Genomic DNA, 19,449 nt, shown 5'->3' with positions numbered 1-19,449 from the left:
GCACAACGCGGAACTGGCACTCTCATAGGCAGTCACGAGGCGCTTCACACCCGTGACGTTTAATGCAGTTTGATCGTTCGGTCTTTCTTTCTTTCTTTCTTTCTTTCTTTCTTTCTTTCTTTCTTTCTTTCTTTCTTTCTTTCTTTCTTTCTTTCTTTCTTTCTTTCTTTCTTTCTTTCTTCCTTTCTTTCTTTCTTTCTTTCTCTCTTTCTTTCTTTCTTTCTTTCTTTCTTTCTTTCTTTCTTTCTTTCTTTCTTTGCAATACGATGCAATATTAACTGAATCCATGTCTTCTGTCTCTTCATTCTTTAAAGTTCGCATCAGAGCAATACACGGTGACATTTAGCGGCTGGTCACATCCTATAATCGGATGTTCGCATCACGTGTTCTGAAAGGAAGTCACTTAATGAACAGCACCGGCGTCTGACTTGGACTGCGCTAGTCTATACTTGTTCAATTGTTTGCCGTTTTAATGATCACAACAGGTGGTCTTTTGATCTTCAAAGAGCAGGGCGCTCGAGGCAACTTCACAGCGCGTCCCCGTAATTATAACGATGCTGCTATTAGACAATTGGTCAGCGTCATTTTCTTTTTCGACTCGCGGAACAGCCGCTGTTGTCAAGGGTGACATTTACGCGAATAAATGCGGAAAACGTTGGTTGATCATACTCCGAATCCGAGCGCGCCGCAGGTCAGCCAGTCTAGCCATAGAGTTTCATGCTAAAATTACCAGGAAGAACTTGGCGCTGCCATCGTTCAGCTAACAGCTGAACGATGGGAACGATAGTTAGTGCATGGCTTTGTCTGATCTTCGTACATATATGGCTACAGACGTTCTAGCGGCTTTGTTTATTATGCTTTATCTGCCTTTATTGTCCTAAATTTCCAAGCAGTCTCATTTTTCTAAGCGCAGATTGCCAATAAGACTGTGCGTTAATGCATCATATTTGCGAATCGTTGCGTTTAGAGGGAAATACCTTGCTCGTTATGAAAATATTGCAAAAGCGCAAAGTCGTTTGAAGCCGCAAAGAAGAATTTTAGGCGATTTCCACGCACTATACAGCAATCCCCACACTGGCTGAACCGTCACGCTTGCATCTCCCGCAGACAACATATCGCCAGAGTTCCCTCTCGTAATTTTTGTAGGAAACAATGGGCGACGGTTCCGATATGCATCTCTTCTTTCCGGTCTTCCATAAATTCGAGATCGCAGGGCGGATCTGCCGCGCATCCCCACTGCGCACCCGTTAGCGCGCTTACGCAAAACTGGGGACGTATTCTGAAACGTTCGCCGCGGCGAACTTTTCGCACTGGCCACGCCTCCGCCGTTGCGGCGCGCGCTGAATGGCTGCTTTGACAAAACCGGAAATTCACTTGCGCCACCTGAATTTCCGGTTTTGTCAAAGCAGCCATTCAGCGCGCGCCGCTACGGCGGAGGCGTGGCCAGTGCGAAAAGTTCGCCGCGGCGAACGTTTCAGAATACGTCCCCTGGTACCGATTGTGCGACGGAAGGGCGGATGTCAACGCGCACGGGTACGAGTGACAGGAAAGACAAGGAACCTCCGGGAAAACACCGACTGTCGCTTGCCGTGCCACTGTCTCCTTCCTTCTGTGACGAGGCGCGTGCACGAATCCGCCAAGCTGCGGCCTCGTGACGTCACAGGCAGCGCGTCACGTACTAGCGTCAGCGCGCGGAGAAACCAGCGGCTGCGCGGACACGCGACAGCGACGCGCTGCAGAGCAGCTCCGACCCGCGGGCCGAGCAGCTGGCCAAAGCCGCGGGAGCGACACGAGCACCGTCGGCGGCTACGCGACGTAACGGATGCGTGCATTGTGAAGTGCTGCGTACGACGACAATCCCACGCGTGACAGACGCGCCGTGTCCTCTTGAGAGAAAGCGGCGGCGCTATAGCGTGGACGTTCAAGACTTCGGCTTTCTCAGCTGTGTGCTGCACCGGGCGTAGGCAATCTGAGGCATTCGGTTTGGCTCGGCCAACCTTTTTTCTTCGTGGAGTCCCGCACGAAGGTGGTGCTTGACAACTTGCGAGGAAGTGCGCTCCCGCGAGCCTCTGTGCGTTGTTTCTGCAGCTAGAGTTCCCTGAAGGCAGTCTAAAAGAAAGTCTCTCGTGTCCTTTTTCTCTCGTTTCGGAGTGACCCTGGCTTGGTGGACACGTGGCGGCGTGACTTCGTGTTCATCGCAAAGAGGCGCGAAAGCGGCGAGACGGCTGGTCCAGGCCGGAAGGACTAACAGCGCTGCGCCAACGCCGGCACGTCTCTAGCAGAATCTCTGCATAAGGAATCATCGAGGAAATATGTCTCATTCACTGCGGATTCGCGTCCAGGTCGAATTCAAGTTCACGATGATGTGCTACTCCGTGGCTGCCTGAACCCTTTCTTGTCCAGCGTCTTCTGTGGTGCGATCAAGTGGACCATCAGCGCGCTAGTGGAAGAGGGCTGTGCGGAGCCTCCGTAGCTTCTATACTTGGCCCTCCGAAGCGCGATCAGTACTAAACGTCGGATGGGGACGTCGCTGGACATCGCGGCGGCCGAGGGCGAGGAGGATGTTGCTGCCGATGGAGAGGTCGCTGGACGCAAGCGGAAGGGACGCTTGCGGTTTCGCAGGCTCTTGGAATGCGCAGTACGTATACACGATGGTCGTGGAGCGAGGTGACTCCAAGCTCTGCACACGATCCTCAGTTAACGCTATGCCTCGTGCTATGGTCTAAGTAGTAAGAATGTAGAGCAAGAAAGTTTCTGAATAGATAGATAGATAGATAGATAGATAGATAGATAGATAGATAGATAGATAGATAGATAGATAGATAGATAGATAGATAGATAGATAGATAGATAGATAGATAGATAGATAGATAGATAGATAGATAGATAGATAGATAGATAGATAGATAGATAGATAGATAGATAGATAGATAGATAGATAGATAGATAGATAGATAGATAGATAGATAGATAGATAGATAGATAGATAGATAGATAGATAGATAGGCGTGGGATATTAACAGTGAAGTCACCGTGTTTGCTACCCTGCTCTGAGTGAGGGGCAGTGGGCTCATGGAATCGTCCGGAAGGAAGCAGGACAGTGAACGTACGCGCCCGCACACGCATACGAGAGTGCTCACAACGCATTTAGAAGTGGTCACGCACTTCTGTTGTTTTCAAATACAGCACGGTCACTCTGGCGCCTTCGTGCATACTGCGTGTGACGACCGCAAACAAGACATTGCTTTTTTCACGAACGGTTCACCAGTGAACGCAGTTATAACGCACCAGTTAAAAGGAGATGATAATAATAATAATAATAATAATAATAATAATAATAAAGAGAGCACAAGGTTGTGTGCTTATCAACGAAACTAAGAATGAATGTTATTTTGCATTTACGAATAAGTGAATGCCCGATAGCCGTGTCAGTTGTACTTCAAGAAAATTGTGTTCCCTAGGTGAAGTACCGTCGCATTGTCTTCTTTTTTTCTTCAGAGTCATAGAAAGAACCGTACGACGCAGTGTATGACACCCCATAATCACTGTTTCGTTTGAAACGAGATGTTTTGCCAATGCCGTAATTATAGAATTTTGCTTTCTTATTACCTTGTTGCATGAAGTCTCTTAAGTTTGTACCAAGCATGCTCGCTTGGTACAAACACGCAACACAGTTTTTTTTTTTCAAACGAGGAGATAGCGACATGTTCCAGACGGAGATATATGATAATGTGGCGAGATCGACACAACTTCTTTGCTTCGTGTATGGTTGTTGCGAGATCTAGCGTCATATGGATACATTGTATGTTTTACGAGGCACCGCGGTTCGTCACCAGCGGACACACACACACACACACACACACACACACACACACACACACACACACACACACACACACACACACACACACACACACACACACACACACACACACACACACACACATACACACACACACACACACACACACACACACACACACACACACACACACACGCACACGCACACACGCACACGCACACACGCACACACACAGCGGGTAAACTGGCGAACGAACCAGCAGACTCGTTAATCTTGTAGAGCCTTCACGTAGACACTGCTGTTTTATGTAAAAGTTTCTTGGAGTTCGAGGTATGTGACACGCAAGGCGAAAAAGTTGCTACAGTTGACTAGGAAAGGCGTTATGCATAAACGCCCTAACGCACGCCAAAAGTGGCATTTCGTGTGAAGAGGGATCGTTTTTACGTGCCCACTGCTACACGGCGTCGCGCGGTGTGCGGCTTAGAGATAGTACCAGCAGGTGCGTGAAAATGTCGTAACTATAATAAAAGAACACAACACAAACCTGTTTACCGGGGTGCGGAAGTAGAACCACGAAATATGTCACGTTGCATTATCGAAGTGCGCACAGCTAGTAGCAAAAGTCTGGACGGCACACTAGCCGTGACTAACGCCAGATTCGTTTCACCGAAATTGGAATGAACAGCGTCTTGGAGGTGTTGAAAACTGAAAACGCTCACCACGACTATAAAAATTCAGCATTGGGCATTAAGCAACAACAGCGAATTGCTTGTCTTTTGAGGAAAGCATTATCACTTGCCCTTATCCCACGGCAAAATATATGTTTGTCCAACTGTTTGGACACTACACCCGGACGATATGGGATATGCGAACACTACCCAGCATCGTGACGATATGTCAGTGCAGGAAGATAGGGCTTTTGTTATACTTTCAAAGTCACAGACGTACCATCAGACTTCCGAAAATCCACCTAGACCGCACACACGCTCTGGTAACTACCAGCGAAGTAGTCTTTAAGCCTTTGACACAGGCACCCAATTAACCCAAATGGCCGCTTTGCGAATGAATTCGTCCACTGGCAGAGACACAAAGGGGCAAGTGACGCAGAGTGAGATTTAGCCGAAGACCAATCTCGCATTGCTTCTGCAAACTTTCGGTCTGTCATATGAGCACGCATGGTCAGGTCACGCGAAAGGGTGAGTGGCGTCGGAACTTCTTGGCGTATTCGTGGACTAGGGGATGCGCAGTCTGCATGATTTCTTTGCGTTGCGCTCCCACAGGAATGCGACCACCGCGTATTCGATTCCGGGATCTCATGTTCGGCACCAGAATGCCATGTCCACTAGCCACCGTGGCAGGTCATATTGCTCATCGAAACACCACTCTGAAAGCAGCGGACCGCTTGTCGTGTTTTGCTGGCAGCCTCGCTATTATAGGGCACAATATTTTTCTTTTGGCATGCCCTCAAGAGCTAATACAATTTTCACTTCAGACGATGTGCCATATTTCATTTGTCGCTGCCGTGCACAAAATCTAATAGAACGGTATGAAATTATAACAGGACGAAAGCTTGGGTCGCCCTCTTACTCTGTGCGAAGGAAATGCTAGTGCATAATCCGCTGTACAGCGTGGACAACACGGATCGAACAGGGACGTAGGACGACAAGCAAAGTGTTGTGTGCCTTCCCCTCTGCCTTTTCGTCCGGTGTTTTTCACTCTGTAATAGTGAAATGATTACATAGCAGCATGCCCAGGGACCTCCACTCATGAACGTACTAAACGTTAGCCCAGGGTGGTAGCACGCGTCTTATTGCCTTCGGTAATCGCTTGTCCTGAAAGGCGGACCCTAACTACAGCAGACCGTACTCGAATCTCGTCGAGATACGCTAGCTTCGGGCACGACCCGCCGCTTGCGCAACTCATCGCTTTAAATTGCAATTCAAGTTATTCGTGATAGCAGCTAGAGCGTACGATTCTCGGGCAGTTAATAAGGAAGTAATGCTTTGCCATCTGGCAACGTTCACTACTAGTTATACCGGCGACAGCATAGGCATGATGACAAGCTATGTGTTCGAAAGTACCTGCATGCGTGGGCGGCTCTCTAAATGGTGTCCGCCAGAGCTGGCTTCTCCACAATAAGTGTCCTTGTGAGGAAAAGCCTACTGTGCTCTTTCCCTTCGTTTTGCATGCGATAGATTACATACTGCAACTACTTGCCGTTGTTGTATTTCTATATGCAAGCGACAAAGGTGTCACTTTGGCAGCTGCAACAGTGGATTTAAATAAATAAATTAGAAATAAATAAGTAAGCACGCTCTTCTGTTTTGATTGATCCCGTGTCAGTTCGTCTTTAGGAGCAACGATTAACCGATTGCACCATCACGACATCTGTTAACAATACTCATTTAAATAAGCTAATGCAGTGTCACACATTACGGTGCACGTGCCGCATATGCAGAAGGCTGATGATGATTGCAGCGTCTGGTAGGAGGCAGTTGTAAATGCGAAAAAGCGCGCACGGCGAAAGCACGGACGGAAAGCACGGAAAGCGCTGCCTGAAGCACTTAAGTTGCAGGTTAGGACAACAAACGTCGCAATGTTTGCCCGCGGCAACGCGGTAGTACAAGTGATTTTGTCGTTAGACTTTACAGATTTCGTCGACTTTTAGTACAGTGTATTAATGCGAGAATAGCGCTTGGCGAGAAAATCAGAAAATCATGGCATAGCGTCTCACCTTTACGATGGCACGACCAAAAACTAACTTTCTTTCTAAAGGCATGATCTGGCGGTTCATGTTTAACCATAACCGCGACTCAGCTTTGAGAACACAAGAAACCGCTGATGTCAAATTGTAATTCGTGATTATTTGCTATACTTAATTTTACATATGATCTTGGGAAGGCTCGATGGGCATTTGTCCTTACCGATCACTGAAAGAAAGCGAATTTAAATGTCAGTGTGACGCAGGCGCCAAAAGTGCAATTTTTGAATTGTAATACCAGGGTCCTTCAATAATTTTTCTCGTGAAAAGTATTGAAGGACTTTGGTAAAAGATTAGACCAGCCGAACCTAACACCTACATGTCAAACAAAGGCATGCTGTTGCTGGTGAATTACACAGATTGCGATGCAAAGCTGCCTCGTAAAGAAATATTTTAATGAGTTAAAATATAAGGAATGACAGCAACTGTAAAAGAATTTTTTAAAAGTTAAAGTGACGTTTCACTTTGTGAACGTGGATGGCGCGCAAATGTATGGGTGCTATAGCGCACACGACGTTTTACACTGTGCGCATCGCAGATGGTATTAAAAACAGGGTTCAGGCGGCCGCGCCATACGCAGTGGCCGCTGGAGTAGAACGCCCTTTTGTAAACGCTTGCTATCTAAATTACCTAGCCTGGTGTCAGCGCGCACAGGCAAACCTGAACATTTACACTCGATGACCACGCACACTCGCTGTGAGAACGCTGACGTGAGGAATAGCGGCAGCAGCAGCGAGCGAAGCTGTCTATCGCTTCAACGAAAACTGAGCATTGAGAACACAGCGCACGCAAAGATACGAGCCGTCGGTCCCTAGACTGGGCCCCCAAAGCAGTTTGCTTTCTATATAAAGCCCGCGTGACCCCGTGTGGCCGAGGTACATCCAACCCTCTCCCTCCCCTCCCCCGGTGCCATGCGCGCGACGGAATACGGTGCGCTTCGTCCCCTTGCGCACGCGAGATTGGGCCGCCATTGTCTGCTCACCGTCGCACGCTTTCACGCGCACACACAGCGTACGGCGCATGAGGACGACGTTATAAACCCGGCACGACCGTATATATCTCAAATAAAACCTGTAGCAATTGCCAGAGGAGGCAAACCCAGCGTGCCTCCGCCTACCTTTCACCTCCGCGACACTTCGCCTCGTTTCTCCTTTCCCACTTCGCACAACGTCACCTAAATATTCCTCCACGTTACGTTGCTTTGCCGCGCGCTGAGCACGCTCCTTCGTATTTTCTCCGGTGCGCGATTCTCTTCACTTCCATGCGCCTTCCTCGTTTGCTTGCTTCGCGGCTTCAGACAGACACAGCCGATTTGAAGACCTGGCCAGTTACGCTTGCGCGTAAAAATACGAAGCGAGGAACCAGTAGGAATACAAGAAACGGAATGTTACTAGACGCAGACAAGTTGCATGCCGACGGCTTTGGAAGCATTGGCCAATCGTGAAAGCGCTCGTTACAGTTTCCAGGTCGGCGACCGATCAAGAATCGGGAATATCGTCCGGGATTCGGCCGCCGACCGACCGACCAACTATCCCTTTGCGGTCTTTCACAACGCCTCGGGTGTTTTTGCTTCCTTATACGGAACCACGGGGACAGCCAACGTGACTGTGTGTGGCTGTCTAGGTAAAGAATAAATAAAGTGGATACTGAAGGGGGAGAAAAAAAAAGAACGAGCAATGACGCATCGTTTTTTTTCTCGGCACACAGCTGCATGCAGTATATGCGCGACACGAGAACACCTCTTCACGCCCGCGTGGTCTGTCCCTCCCTGTTCCCTTCGTGCTCGCCGCGTATACCGTTCGCTCTTGATGGGCCTTTGTGGAGACGCGCACTTTCGCTGCTCTCCTTGCGGGACGCAGCTGACACGCGAGAATTTCGCGGTAACTGCCGGATGCAAGCAGCCGGCGCGCGGGCTGGTGGGCGCGCTCTCTGTCGCGGAATTTGTTTTCCCCCCCCCCCCACAACTTTTTTTTGACAGCTACTTCTGGCACATTTACTTTTGCTGCTGTTTATTCCGTCTTCGCGCAGAAGTACGAGTTATTCGGCTAGAGGCGGCACAAGCCAGGGATCGAGGGTGTGTATTTGGCGCGCAATCGGTCTAGAACGGGAAAAACGCGCATATTATGATGATTGCACGCTGACACATGCGCGGTATACGATTATGCCAGGCGCCCTCCGGTTCTGCGTATACGACCCCCCCCCCTCCCACCCCCTAATACGCTCGCGTAAATGTTTGACGTTCTCATTGTCTTTTATCGTATATAATTTTTTTTTCATCTCTGCATCCTACCTCACCGCATCTTTTCCCGAGGCTTTTGTGTGGAAGGAACGACCTGTACGAAAACGTGATTTTTAGTTGTGGTTTCTTTTTTATATTTCGTAAGTTTCGTAAGTGGTATGACTAATACTGCAGCTGCCGATGTCTGACGTCAGCGGTGTGTGTTGATTCGAACGCCGCGTGTCGTTCAGTGGGCACTCCCGCCTACGCTAGGACAGCGTCGTTCGCATGCACCTACCCCCAACCTGACCTCGGCGAGGAACCTTGATTCGCCGTCGACACGCGGTTCGACGCGGAAGTGTTTTGTGAGAAATTTTGAAACTTAACGCAAGCTGAACGACACACATTCAAAAAAAAAAGAAAGCTATATCGGAAGTCAACTCCGATTTATTTAAGTGTGTGTGATACGCAGAAATGCTCGCCTAAGGCTACCGCTGGACTGATTTGAATTAAGTTTGTCGTACTTGAGCGATAAAGTTGTATTCTAGCAACTATAGAAGCGGAATATTGATTTTGGGTATCAAACCATTTACGGATGTTGCCGAAAATTGGTAAGCTTCGAGAAACAAATTGAATCGCAAGCTTGGCAAATTCGCAACTAATGGATACAACGCTCGCGAGGGTCTCGCAAAAGCACCACTCACGTAATAGTGGTATATTTGAGAGCGGCGCATACTCGCCAGTTTTCTTCGCTTGTCCTCATAAGCCGCAGTGTACATATTTGCGATAACGTTATCTATTAGTGAGTTTCAGGGCTGAGAACTTCGTACTTGTTTATTTTTTTTCGATCTTGAAAAGTTTGGATAGCTTTGGGAAGTTTGGATAAATCGACGGCAAAATAAAAAGTCTGTTTCCTTCAGTCACTACACATTCTTCTTTAATGCAAGAAACGCCATGAAATCCGGTGCAGCGAGTGCCGGGAAAAAAACGGATTTCTCCATTGCCATGTACTTCGACATAGGAGCTTCCGAGCTAGCGCTTCGTCTTAACTCCACGACTGTTGTATGCATCGATTCCATATTTACAATATACATGTTGTGGGAATCGCGTGCGCTACACACATGTGTATGCGTATTATATACATATATACATGTATCTATATATATATATATATATATATATATATATATATATATATATATATATATATATATATATATATATATATATATATATATATATATATATATATATATATATATATATATATATACACACATATATATATATATATATATATATATATATATATATATATATATATATATATATATATATATATATATATATATATATATGTATATATATGTATATATATATATACACACATACTTCCTTGATAATTATGTAGCTTAATGTATGCACGCGCGGTACAATTAACGTGCATGCGACATTCATTTTTTTTTTCATTTTCTTTGAGCGTGTATTCTGCTTCACTCTGTAATTTGTCTATTTACTGTATGCCGTTTAAGGGGGCCCGAATTTCTGTCAAGTGGAAAATTTTCGACTTTGTGGTCGGGCCCACTCTAGCATAACTGCGCGGAATAAAGCAACAAGAAATCAACAAAAAAAAGAATAATGAGCTGGCAAAATACGAAGGATCCGCAATGGTGGCTCATTGGGCGAATTCCTGGGTTGGATCCCGATGGGGGCTGTATGCGAAAAAGCTCTCGTACCGTGCTTTTGGGCGCATGTCAGCGAACCCCAGCTGGTCGAAATTTACCCGGAGTCACCCCCACTGTTGCGTGTCTCGTAACCTACACTGAGCAGTTTTTGAACGTTTAACGACCACAGACAAACAATGAACTTTTATTTCGTGTTAACGACTACAGACAAAGAAAACAACCGGACGAGCGCTGACTTACGAGAAAAATTTCTCTTTCTTTTTCCAGATTCACGTTATATATAGTCACAAAAGAAGCAAGAAAACAGAGTTACAACAGTCACAGGTAATTGTATAAATCAGAACAAAAAAAAAACTTTTTTTCCTTTTAATATTTTGAGATGGCCTGCCTTAAAGAACAGAGGAAACGAATAAACTGATAGAACTGAATGTAAAATTGTATCGCGCAGGAAGTCCAGTAAGTAAATCTGGTAACAAAAGCACAGCAACCAACTATCGCCCCATCTCACTTACCAGCACGGGCTGCAAACTGCTGGAACACATTGTTTCCACAAACCTCGTCGACTTTCTTGAAGATAACACATTTTTTTCGCCTACACAACATGACTTTAGGAAATCATACTGATGCGCAACTCGATTCGTGTCCTTCACTCATTAGTTGCATCGAATTCTTGATCGTTCATCATGCGCCGACTGCATATTTTTAGACTTCTCAAAAGCATTCGATAAAGTCTGTCACAAACTTCTAGTCCACAAACTAACCCATTTGAATATTGATGATAATCTTTTAAAATGGATGGAATGTTTTCTTTTTCATTGCTCACAATACTTACTGCTAACGGCTTCAATTCACAGGTCTGCTCTGTTGCTTCCGGAATGCCCCTAGGATCGGTTCTCTGTCCTCTGTTGTTCGTAATATATATTAACGACCTTCCTTCACAAGTAACTTCTAACATTCATCTCTTCGCGGATGATTGTGTTATCTTTAGAGAAACAACTACGGATTGTGATACGAACCGTCTCCAATGGGACCTTGATGCAATATCTAACTAGTGCTGTTTATGGCTAATGGAACTAAATGTTAACAAGTGTAAAGCTACGCATCTGTCTAGGACACCTAACGTCTCTCAGGTATACTATTTAAATTACCTTCCTTTAGAACAGGTAGCTTCGTATAAGTACTTAGGAATTATCTTACATAAGACATTTCCTGAGCAACTCACATTACTAATATAGTGAACAATGCTGACCGCGCTCTTGGTTACTTAAGGCAAAACTTTTGTAAGGCTCCACACTCTTCGAAATTATTGCTTTATAAAACACTAATACGCCCGAAATTAGAATAGGCTACATCAGTCTTAAACTCTATATAATAACCTAACCTTAATTAACACATTAGAATTAGTTCAGAATAACGCTGCTCGTTTTATTCTTTCGAATTATAACAGAACTGCCAACGTAACAGCCATGAAAACTAGCCTTTCTCATCCACCTCTAGCAGCTCGACGTAGAGTTTCTCGTTCATCATTATTTCACAAAATTCACCACACAACACTGCGTGATGTATTGATCCATACTCCACACTGCGTATCTCGTCGCATCGATCATTCTTACAAGGTTCACGTCCCTTCTTGCAGCACAAATACATTTTCCCAGTCACTCGTACCTCGGACATCACTAGAGTGGAGCCACCTTCCCGCAAACATTGTATCCACCAGCGATAACCTTTTGTTTCGTGCTGCCTTAACCAACATTACTTGCTAGAATGCTGTTTAATGTGCTTGTATATCTTGTCCTTTTTTGTAATAGCTTTTGTAATTGCTCATTGCATTCCTACTGAATTATTTGTCAAATTATATTTTTATGTTGTATATTTTCCTCTTGTAATACTTACCGGTTGAATTTACTTATAACCCCCCTTTGTAAAGCCTTCACAGGCCTTGAGGGTATAATCAATGAAATGAAGTGCTCTGTACTGAGCGTCATCTTGAATCAACGTGCTGAAGTCAGCATGCCGGTCACTGCGAACCGCCTGAGCAATTACACCTTTGTCTATGTGCGATATGTTTTCACACGTAAAATATATATATATATATATATATATATATATATATATATATATATATATATATATATATATACGCTCCAGCCATCATCATATATATATCATCATCATATATATATATATATATATATATATATATATATATATATATATATATATATACGCTCCAGCCAACAAAAACGGAAGGACCCCGCCGCAATAAGTTCACCAACACAGAGTGCTGCTGCTGCTGACGTGTCTCACCGAAGCAGCTACAATAGTTCAATTGTGTTCTTAGGTGTTCTTGCCATCGAATGTCATCATCGTATAACATCGTCGTCATGTTTCACGTTCACGGCGCGAGGACAAAGGCCTTCGAGTCTCTGAGTCTTTATTTGTTCTAGACACGTGCCATACACCACGTGGCTGAGGAGGTGGGGGCAGCAAAGCTCACTGTATCGAGGCTTGACGAACGCTCTCATCTCCCCAAAAAGTACATAAGGAAGTGGCATGCAGACAGATTACGTGCGGACTCCACGGACGTCGCAAAGTGTGCCTTCCGCTGACACGACAATAACTGACTGAAATGTAAGAATGACCATGAAATCACACATCGACTTTTGGTACTGCGGAGAGGCGCTACGAAAGCATTTTCTTACGGTTATCTTAAAACTACCAGTTTAAAAATAATATGCAGAGCAAACGTACATTTTGGAATCCATGCGAAGCGAAGCTTTTGTTAAGCGGTTAATGAAATGCTATAAATTTTCCTATTCTCATTCCTGCCTCTTTGTTGTAAACTGGCGCGCGCTATCGCATGTGCTCTCGCGCACCTATGCTACGCAACGTGACAACACGTATATTGGCTCGTTCATTTTTTTTTGTATTCATTTTAAATCTACCGCGCGCTTCTATGTGTCACAGTACGGAAACATCATCATCGTCATCGTCGTCATCGTCGTCGACGTTCGACGATGGTCGCAAAAAAGCTACAGTTGGCGTTGACACGAGAGAAGTGCACGTGCAAATGTGGCCTTTCTTTTCTTTTTTTTTTGGTTAGAGTATCGGGATGCTGTGCTGAGAGCCGAGTTTCGATCCCAGCATCCGGCACGGAAATCTTTTTTTTTTTTTTGGTCTGAGTTATTCGGCCAGACAGCAGCAGCAGCAGCAGAAGCAGCAGCAGCACGCAGTCGACCCAGCAGCCACGGTCAGGAGAGTCCGGGACGGTTCGCAAAATAGGCTGTTTTCTTGTTTTATTTTTGATTATGCATACACATACAGAGGGAGGTCCCAGAGCTTTGCTCTAACAGAAGAATCGTTTGAAGCACGAATTTTTTAAGTTGAAGGAAGGGCATATTTCAATGCGTGCATCCCATAATTAGTGCGCGGCCGGTGGGCATATGAGAATTCATGGTGTCGAGTTGTGTAGTGGACTGGATTCCTCTGTAAGCTGTTTCGAATTAATAGAAAATGTATTTCCGCGCCGATTGTGCGACTTGTACAGACAGACAATACGCATTGGGTAAATCCGAGTTAAGCTCACATCTCGTAGACTTCAGTATAAAGGTAACGAGGAAGTTTCGAAGAAGGTACATTGGCAATAGCTCTTAATGCGCGTTCTTGCAATGTTAAAAATTTGTTAATATTTGTGTGCTTGGTTGTTTCCCAGAGCAAGCGGCAGCATTTCATGTGCGATTCGAATACAGCACGATAACTCAGCCGCCTATAGCCTTCTCAGGCAGCTTGTGTTGAAATATTGAAATGATGTAAGTCCGAGGTAGCTCCAACCGATATCCGATTATACATGCTCCTACCGTTGCGTCAGCTGATTCTACTTTATGTCCATTTTTCCCCCAATCTCCCACCACTCCATTCAATCATCTACCATGCTCGAATGCGTGCCTCTTCCCTTCATGGCATCCGTGGCACGCATTCTGTTACTCTAACAAAACCTTCACTGGTTATTGGCTCTCCGCATTACGTGATCTGTAATTTAACCTAACAATAGTACTACTCCGGTGTAACGGAGTCGCCTGTGGCACCCATAGTTTGCGGGCGGTGTTGACCAAAGTGTAGCACGGCGTGACATTTGGTGACATCGTTCTAGGGGATAAAAAAAAGATCAAAAAAGAAGACAGGTTACCAATACAGTTGTAGTATAATTCCTTCTTTTCGATAATTATCTTGGGAAATCGGTGTCTGAGCACTCAAAGGACCGAGCAGGCAGCCACAATGCTGGAAACTGCGCCAAGCTTCCAAGTGCAATGCCACTAACTGTAACGCATCTCCGCCAGCTGACCCCCCCCCCCCTCCCTCACCTCTTCACCGCAATGTATATATTCCTTATTCAAGATGATTCTACCGTAAAAGCTATTGTTTAAGGGAGGAGGCGTGTGTCGGGAGGTCCGCTCCAGTAAAATGAAAAGAAAAAATTTCCTGCGATGTTTCGAAATATCTGGTTTTGCACTTCTTGGCCCATTGTCCAAGCGCAACAGGTGTCGCTCTAAGTTCAGCGCAGTGGTCAGCTTTAGTTTCTTCGCAAGCTGTTTACATTTCAACCGAAAGTGAAGCTCTGTTGTGACAGAAGAAAGGAGTTATCGCTCATGCCGGGCGCCGAGGAGGGTATATGTATACATTGCTTATACGTCCTACGATTGGCTCTTGCCGCCGGACCACAGCAGGTGACGAGTAACAATGTGTGTCCTTATCAAACTTTTGCGCCGGGAATATACACGCGCGTACCAAAGCAGCGTTCACTTGCGACCGCAATGGCGTATCGTGTAACAAAAGCGAAAAACAGCCGTATCGGAGAGAGGGAAGTCACTGTCTCCATCAGCAGGAGCACTCGGAAGTTACGGAGGATAGGTATAGGGAGGGGGTGGAAAGTGGAGGGAGGTGGAATCGGCAGTCGAAAGAATTCTGCCTCTATCTGCGTACACGTTGTGTGTGTGTGTTCACCGCATTGAACATCGAACAGCTGCCATCCCGGCGAACACTTGGAAGCGACAAGCGCTGGCCTTTGCAAGGCGGGTCGCTGCGCAGAGAACGCTCACGAAACGTCCTCCAAGACGCCCCATTATGAAAACATTCGGGCTTTTTCGCGGGCCGTCCTTGGAAAGTTTACAGACCGCACTGCTTCCGTGCAGTACACTGGTAGTCTCTACATGACGCGGTATATGAGTATATCACTGGTACTTTGTCAAAAATAACGGTCTTCATATACAAATCCCCATAAACACAATTTCCAATTATTCCACGTGATCGCATGAAATCGTGTATGTCAAAGCTTCAATATTTATTTTTTCATTTAGAGAATACTGCTGTTCATCAGGAGGCCCTTGCATTAGCGGACATAAGTACATTCAACTAATACAAGTATACATGCAATACAGATGGATCAATAGAAAAACATTAAGTACACTAAAACAACAAGAAATAAGGCAGAAAGTTTATAACAAAAACTAAAAGAGGGTGCTTTTACCCACCTATTAACTCTACATTACCAACACATGTTTTAAAAGTATTGCTTTAGAATATTTTGTAATGCTAGAAAGCAACACGTAAGTTATAAAATACGCGGTAAGGCAGTGCTGCGAATATAATTGGGACTAACTGAGGTTCATTGGCGTGCACTTTAATACCGTTTCCCTCCAGCTAATAAGCAACAACAAATGAACTTGATCTAAGTACGAGTATGTACCTGACTGTTTCATCCTCGCCGTCAATATGCGGCCGCGGCGATCTGCGAACTATGAATAAATTATAGGAATTGTTTTACAGCAAAACTGTTAATCTGAGTTCCGCAGCCATTTTCGGGCAGCGATGAAGGCGGTATCAAAAGCCAGTAGCGTAACCTGCGTCACAGTCGTGAATTTTCGCTTTGATTATAAAATACAACTAACTTGCGTACCGGCTTGCTCCAGGCCTCAGCACAGATAGCTGCCTACCGCTGGCTACCGCGAACCTTCTGCATGGGTTCTGGTAGGTCGCGTGTGATTTTATTCGCCTTTTATCGTCGACAGATTATTGCGGCGACGAGTTAAAGTGGCTAGGCTAGACATAGCAAAAAGTGTTGATTGTTTTCTTGGTCGCGCTGGCGCTATGTTGTTGTTGTTGTTGTTGTCCTGAGTGGCCGTGGCACATGCCCACAGTGGGGGATTGGCCAAGAATCGGGTGGTTCAATTAGGTGCATAAAATAATAATGATAACAAGGGAGTTAACAAATTGAGCGTTGGAGTTTAAAAGTAAACGTTTTCTGTTTGGAGAAAAAAGGAAATAATAATAATAATAATAATAATAATAATTATTATTATTATTGTTATTGTTATTATTATTATTATTATTATTATTATTATTATTATTATTATTATTATTATTATTATTATTATTATTATTATTATTATTATTATTATTATTATTATTATTATTATTATTATTATTATTATTATTATTATTAATAGATAAGAAATAAAAGAAAGCTATGGTTGGGAAGGAGAACGATCAATTTAACATGGAAATCGATTGGTTTCAATGAGGTAATCTTGGATTGCCAAGCGAACATTCCCTGATCTATTTTCTTTTTCTTTACAAACACGAAGCATGTCTATACCTCACTCGAATCGACAGCTAGTTTACTGCGTGCATTTTCTTTTTCGTTACGCAGTCCGCGTGTATCAGTCACAAATGTTCACAGGCGTCGACGTCGTGAAAACTGCGCAGACGACGCGAGAACGGCACGGATTACGACCGCACGGAGCAGAAGCGGATTGCGGCTGTTTATTCCAAGAAACTGAAATGCGTAGAACACGGTGCACGCTGCAGGTGCGGCGAGACAGGTGATAAACGAAAGTGAGAACGCACAACGCTGCGTGAAAAGGCGTCGGTGAAAAAGACGCAATGCACTTCCTTTGTCTCGAAGTAGACAGCCCTGCGGCGCTTGACAGCTCGCTTGTGTCGTCCGCATTCGCTCGCTCTGTTGTGTGCGCAGTTTTTTTTTTTAATGCTACACCAAAGAGGAAACATTGAGACTGACAAAGTATTCTTTCAAAACTCCATGTTCGTGAGTTTCGCAGTAACAGGTTGTTTATCGCGAGAGATAATGAAAGCCACATTTTAATTTCCTGAATTTGTTCGCCGAAACTCCAGTGGCCCAGTCAATGTTCTTGAAACGTGCTGAGTTCTGTCTTTGGCTCTTTTGGGCCACGCAACGTAGTCCATCTTTACCGACCAAAAAAAGAAAAAAAGGAAAAAGGAAGGACCGAACAGACGCGTCGTTAAAATACATGACGTTCACCCCCGCCTTTCGGTCTCGCATTTTCGTCTCACGGCAAGGGAGACTCTCTTTGGCATCGTGTAAGGGTGATTTACTAATACAGCTCAAATAATATGTTCTATTCAGTGCCCCTGTCCACCAAGGGCGAAGGATTAACCCTTCGCTTGCTCAATAACAAACGCTTACTCTCTCTCTCTCTTTGATGGAACACTAAAGAGAAGCATTGAATGAACTAAGAGTGATAAAGCATCTGTTTAAAACGCTACGCTAGCTGACAGCCTCGGCATTCACGATAACCTCCGTCCATGTACGTACCCGCCGCGGTGACTGCGGTGAGGTCCCCGGTTCGATGTCCCTCCGCGACGGCCGCATTTTCGACGAAGTCGTATGTCGAAAAGAAACCTTCGTGTGCTTAAATTTAGGTGCACGTTTAAGAACCCCGCAGGTGGTCACAATTATAATCCGGAGCACACTACCGCGTCGTCCCCAGCGACGCTATGGGTCGATGATCATCTATTAAATCAATCTATGCGCCCTTAACTGAGCGCTATGCGTAGGTTTCGAAATGCTGCACCCGCTTTGTGCCGGTAAACAGATTTTAGAAGAAAAAATTACCCAACTATCATATTTATTAAACAGGCTGCCCATTGAAATATATTTCTGCAGGCCTGCCCCTCACAGCAACGAGAGTTCCTGTGCTCCAACTCCGGTTCGATAAGTGATTCGAAACTTCCCTCGCTCTGCTTCGTTTTACTACGTGATGACTGTGAATGCAGAGTGCTTGGCGAGGCTTCGCACGAGACTGAGCGCCATTTACCTGCGAAATGTAAATGAGGAGCGTAATATGTTCCTAAACTGCTGTGCGGGTCGTGTATGGGACGTCGAAGTTCAGGTCTCCGGATTAATTTTTGACCACCCGATGTTCCTTAACGTGTGCCTAAGCGTAGGTGCACGAGCGTTATTGCATCCCCGCCTGCCCCCCCCCCCACTCCCACTCGACACCTCCCCCCCCTCCTTCGTGGGGCGTTCTGTCTCTGCAACTACGACAGGCGTCACCGCTCGAACTTGCCACCGTTGTAGGATATAAAGCGCGCCGCCGTAGACGTGGCCCCGTCAATAAGGTTCTTGCCCCAGAGTATTCATCAGAAAGAAAGAAAGAAGTAAAGAAAGAAAGAAGGGAATTTTTGATGAGACCGTGCGCAGAGCACCTCTGCATTGAAAATCTCGACGTTAAAAGAGAAGCTTGGTGGAGAGCAGAGAGCGTCGATTTCTCGTTCCCTGGCCTTTCTACTACGTAGAATGAAAGAATTTGATTTGCGGGTCAAATAACACGACTCCGGCATGACGGGTTAACAGCGGTCGTTCTCCTCGGAAGGTGCGCCACGTGATTATCCGTTCTTGCTTTGCAGCGTCTGCGAAAGCTTCTAAAAAATCCTACGTTTCAGGTGCAAATCGCTGGGGTACTTGAGCAAATATCGCCATTATATACACGTGGCTGAGTGCCAGATGTATGTACGTTTTCGGGCTTTTCCGTACACGAAGGCGGCGTCCTTTCAGTTGCTTGTCGCAATCGACAGCATATTTTCCATAATTAGGAAAACCACTTGCAGATATTGCGCACGTTGGCGACACACACACACACACACACACACACACACACACACACAC

General features: G+C 45.4%; 1 protein-coding gene across 4 annotated transcripts in view; it reads left to right on the top strand.

Annotated features, from left to right (window-relative positions):
* Window positions 1-19,449, top strand: part of LOC135908200 (platelet binding protein GspB) — a 138,741-nt gene that overhangs the window by 71,129 nt on the left and 48,163 nt on the right. For 2 of the 4 annotated variants that reach the window (XM_070532301.1, XM_070532300.1), the window contains exon 2: window positions 10,734-10,790. The exons of the other annotated variants lie outside the window; for them this stretch is intronic. In XM_070532301.1, coding sequence (XP_070388402.1) covers window positions 10,734-10,790 — 57 coding nt within the window. The remainder of the gene's footprint in view (window positions 1-10,733; window positions 10,791-19,449) is intronic. 4 annotated transcript variants of the gene reach the window in all.

This window comes from Dermacentor albipictus, chromosome 1, assembly GCF_038994185.2.
Source record: "Dermacentor albipictus isolate Rhodes 1998 colony chromosome 1, USDA_Dalb.pri_finalv2, whole genome shotgun sequence".
Taxonomy (NCBI): Eukaryota; Metazoa; Arthropoda; class Arachnida; order Ixodida; family Ixodidae; genus Dermacentor; species Dermacentor albipictus.
The sequence above is the reverse complement of the archived record's forward strand: the minus strand, read 5'-3'. Positions and strand labels throughout refer to the sequence as shown.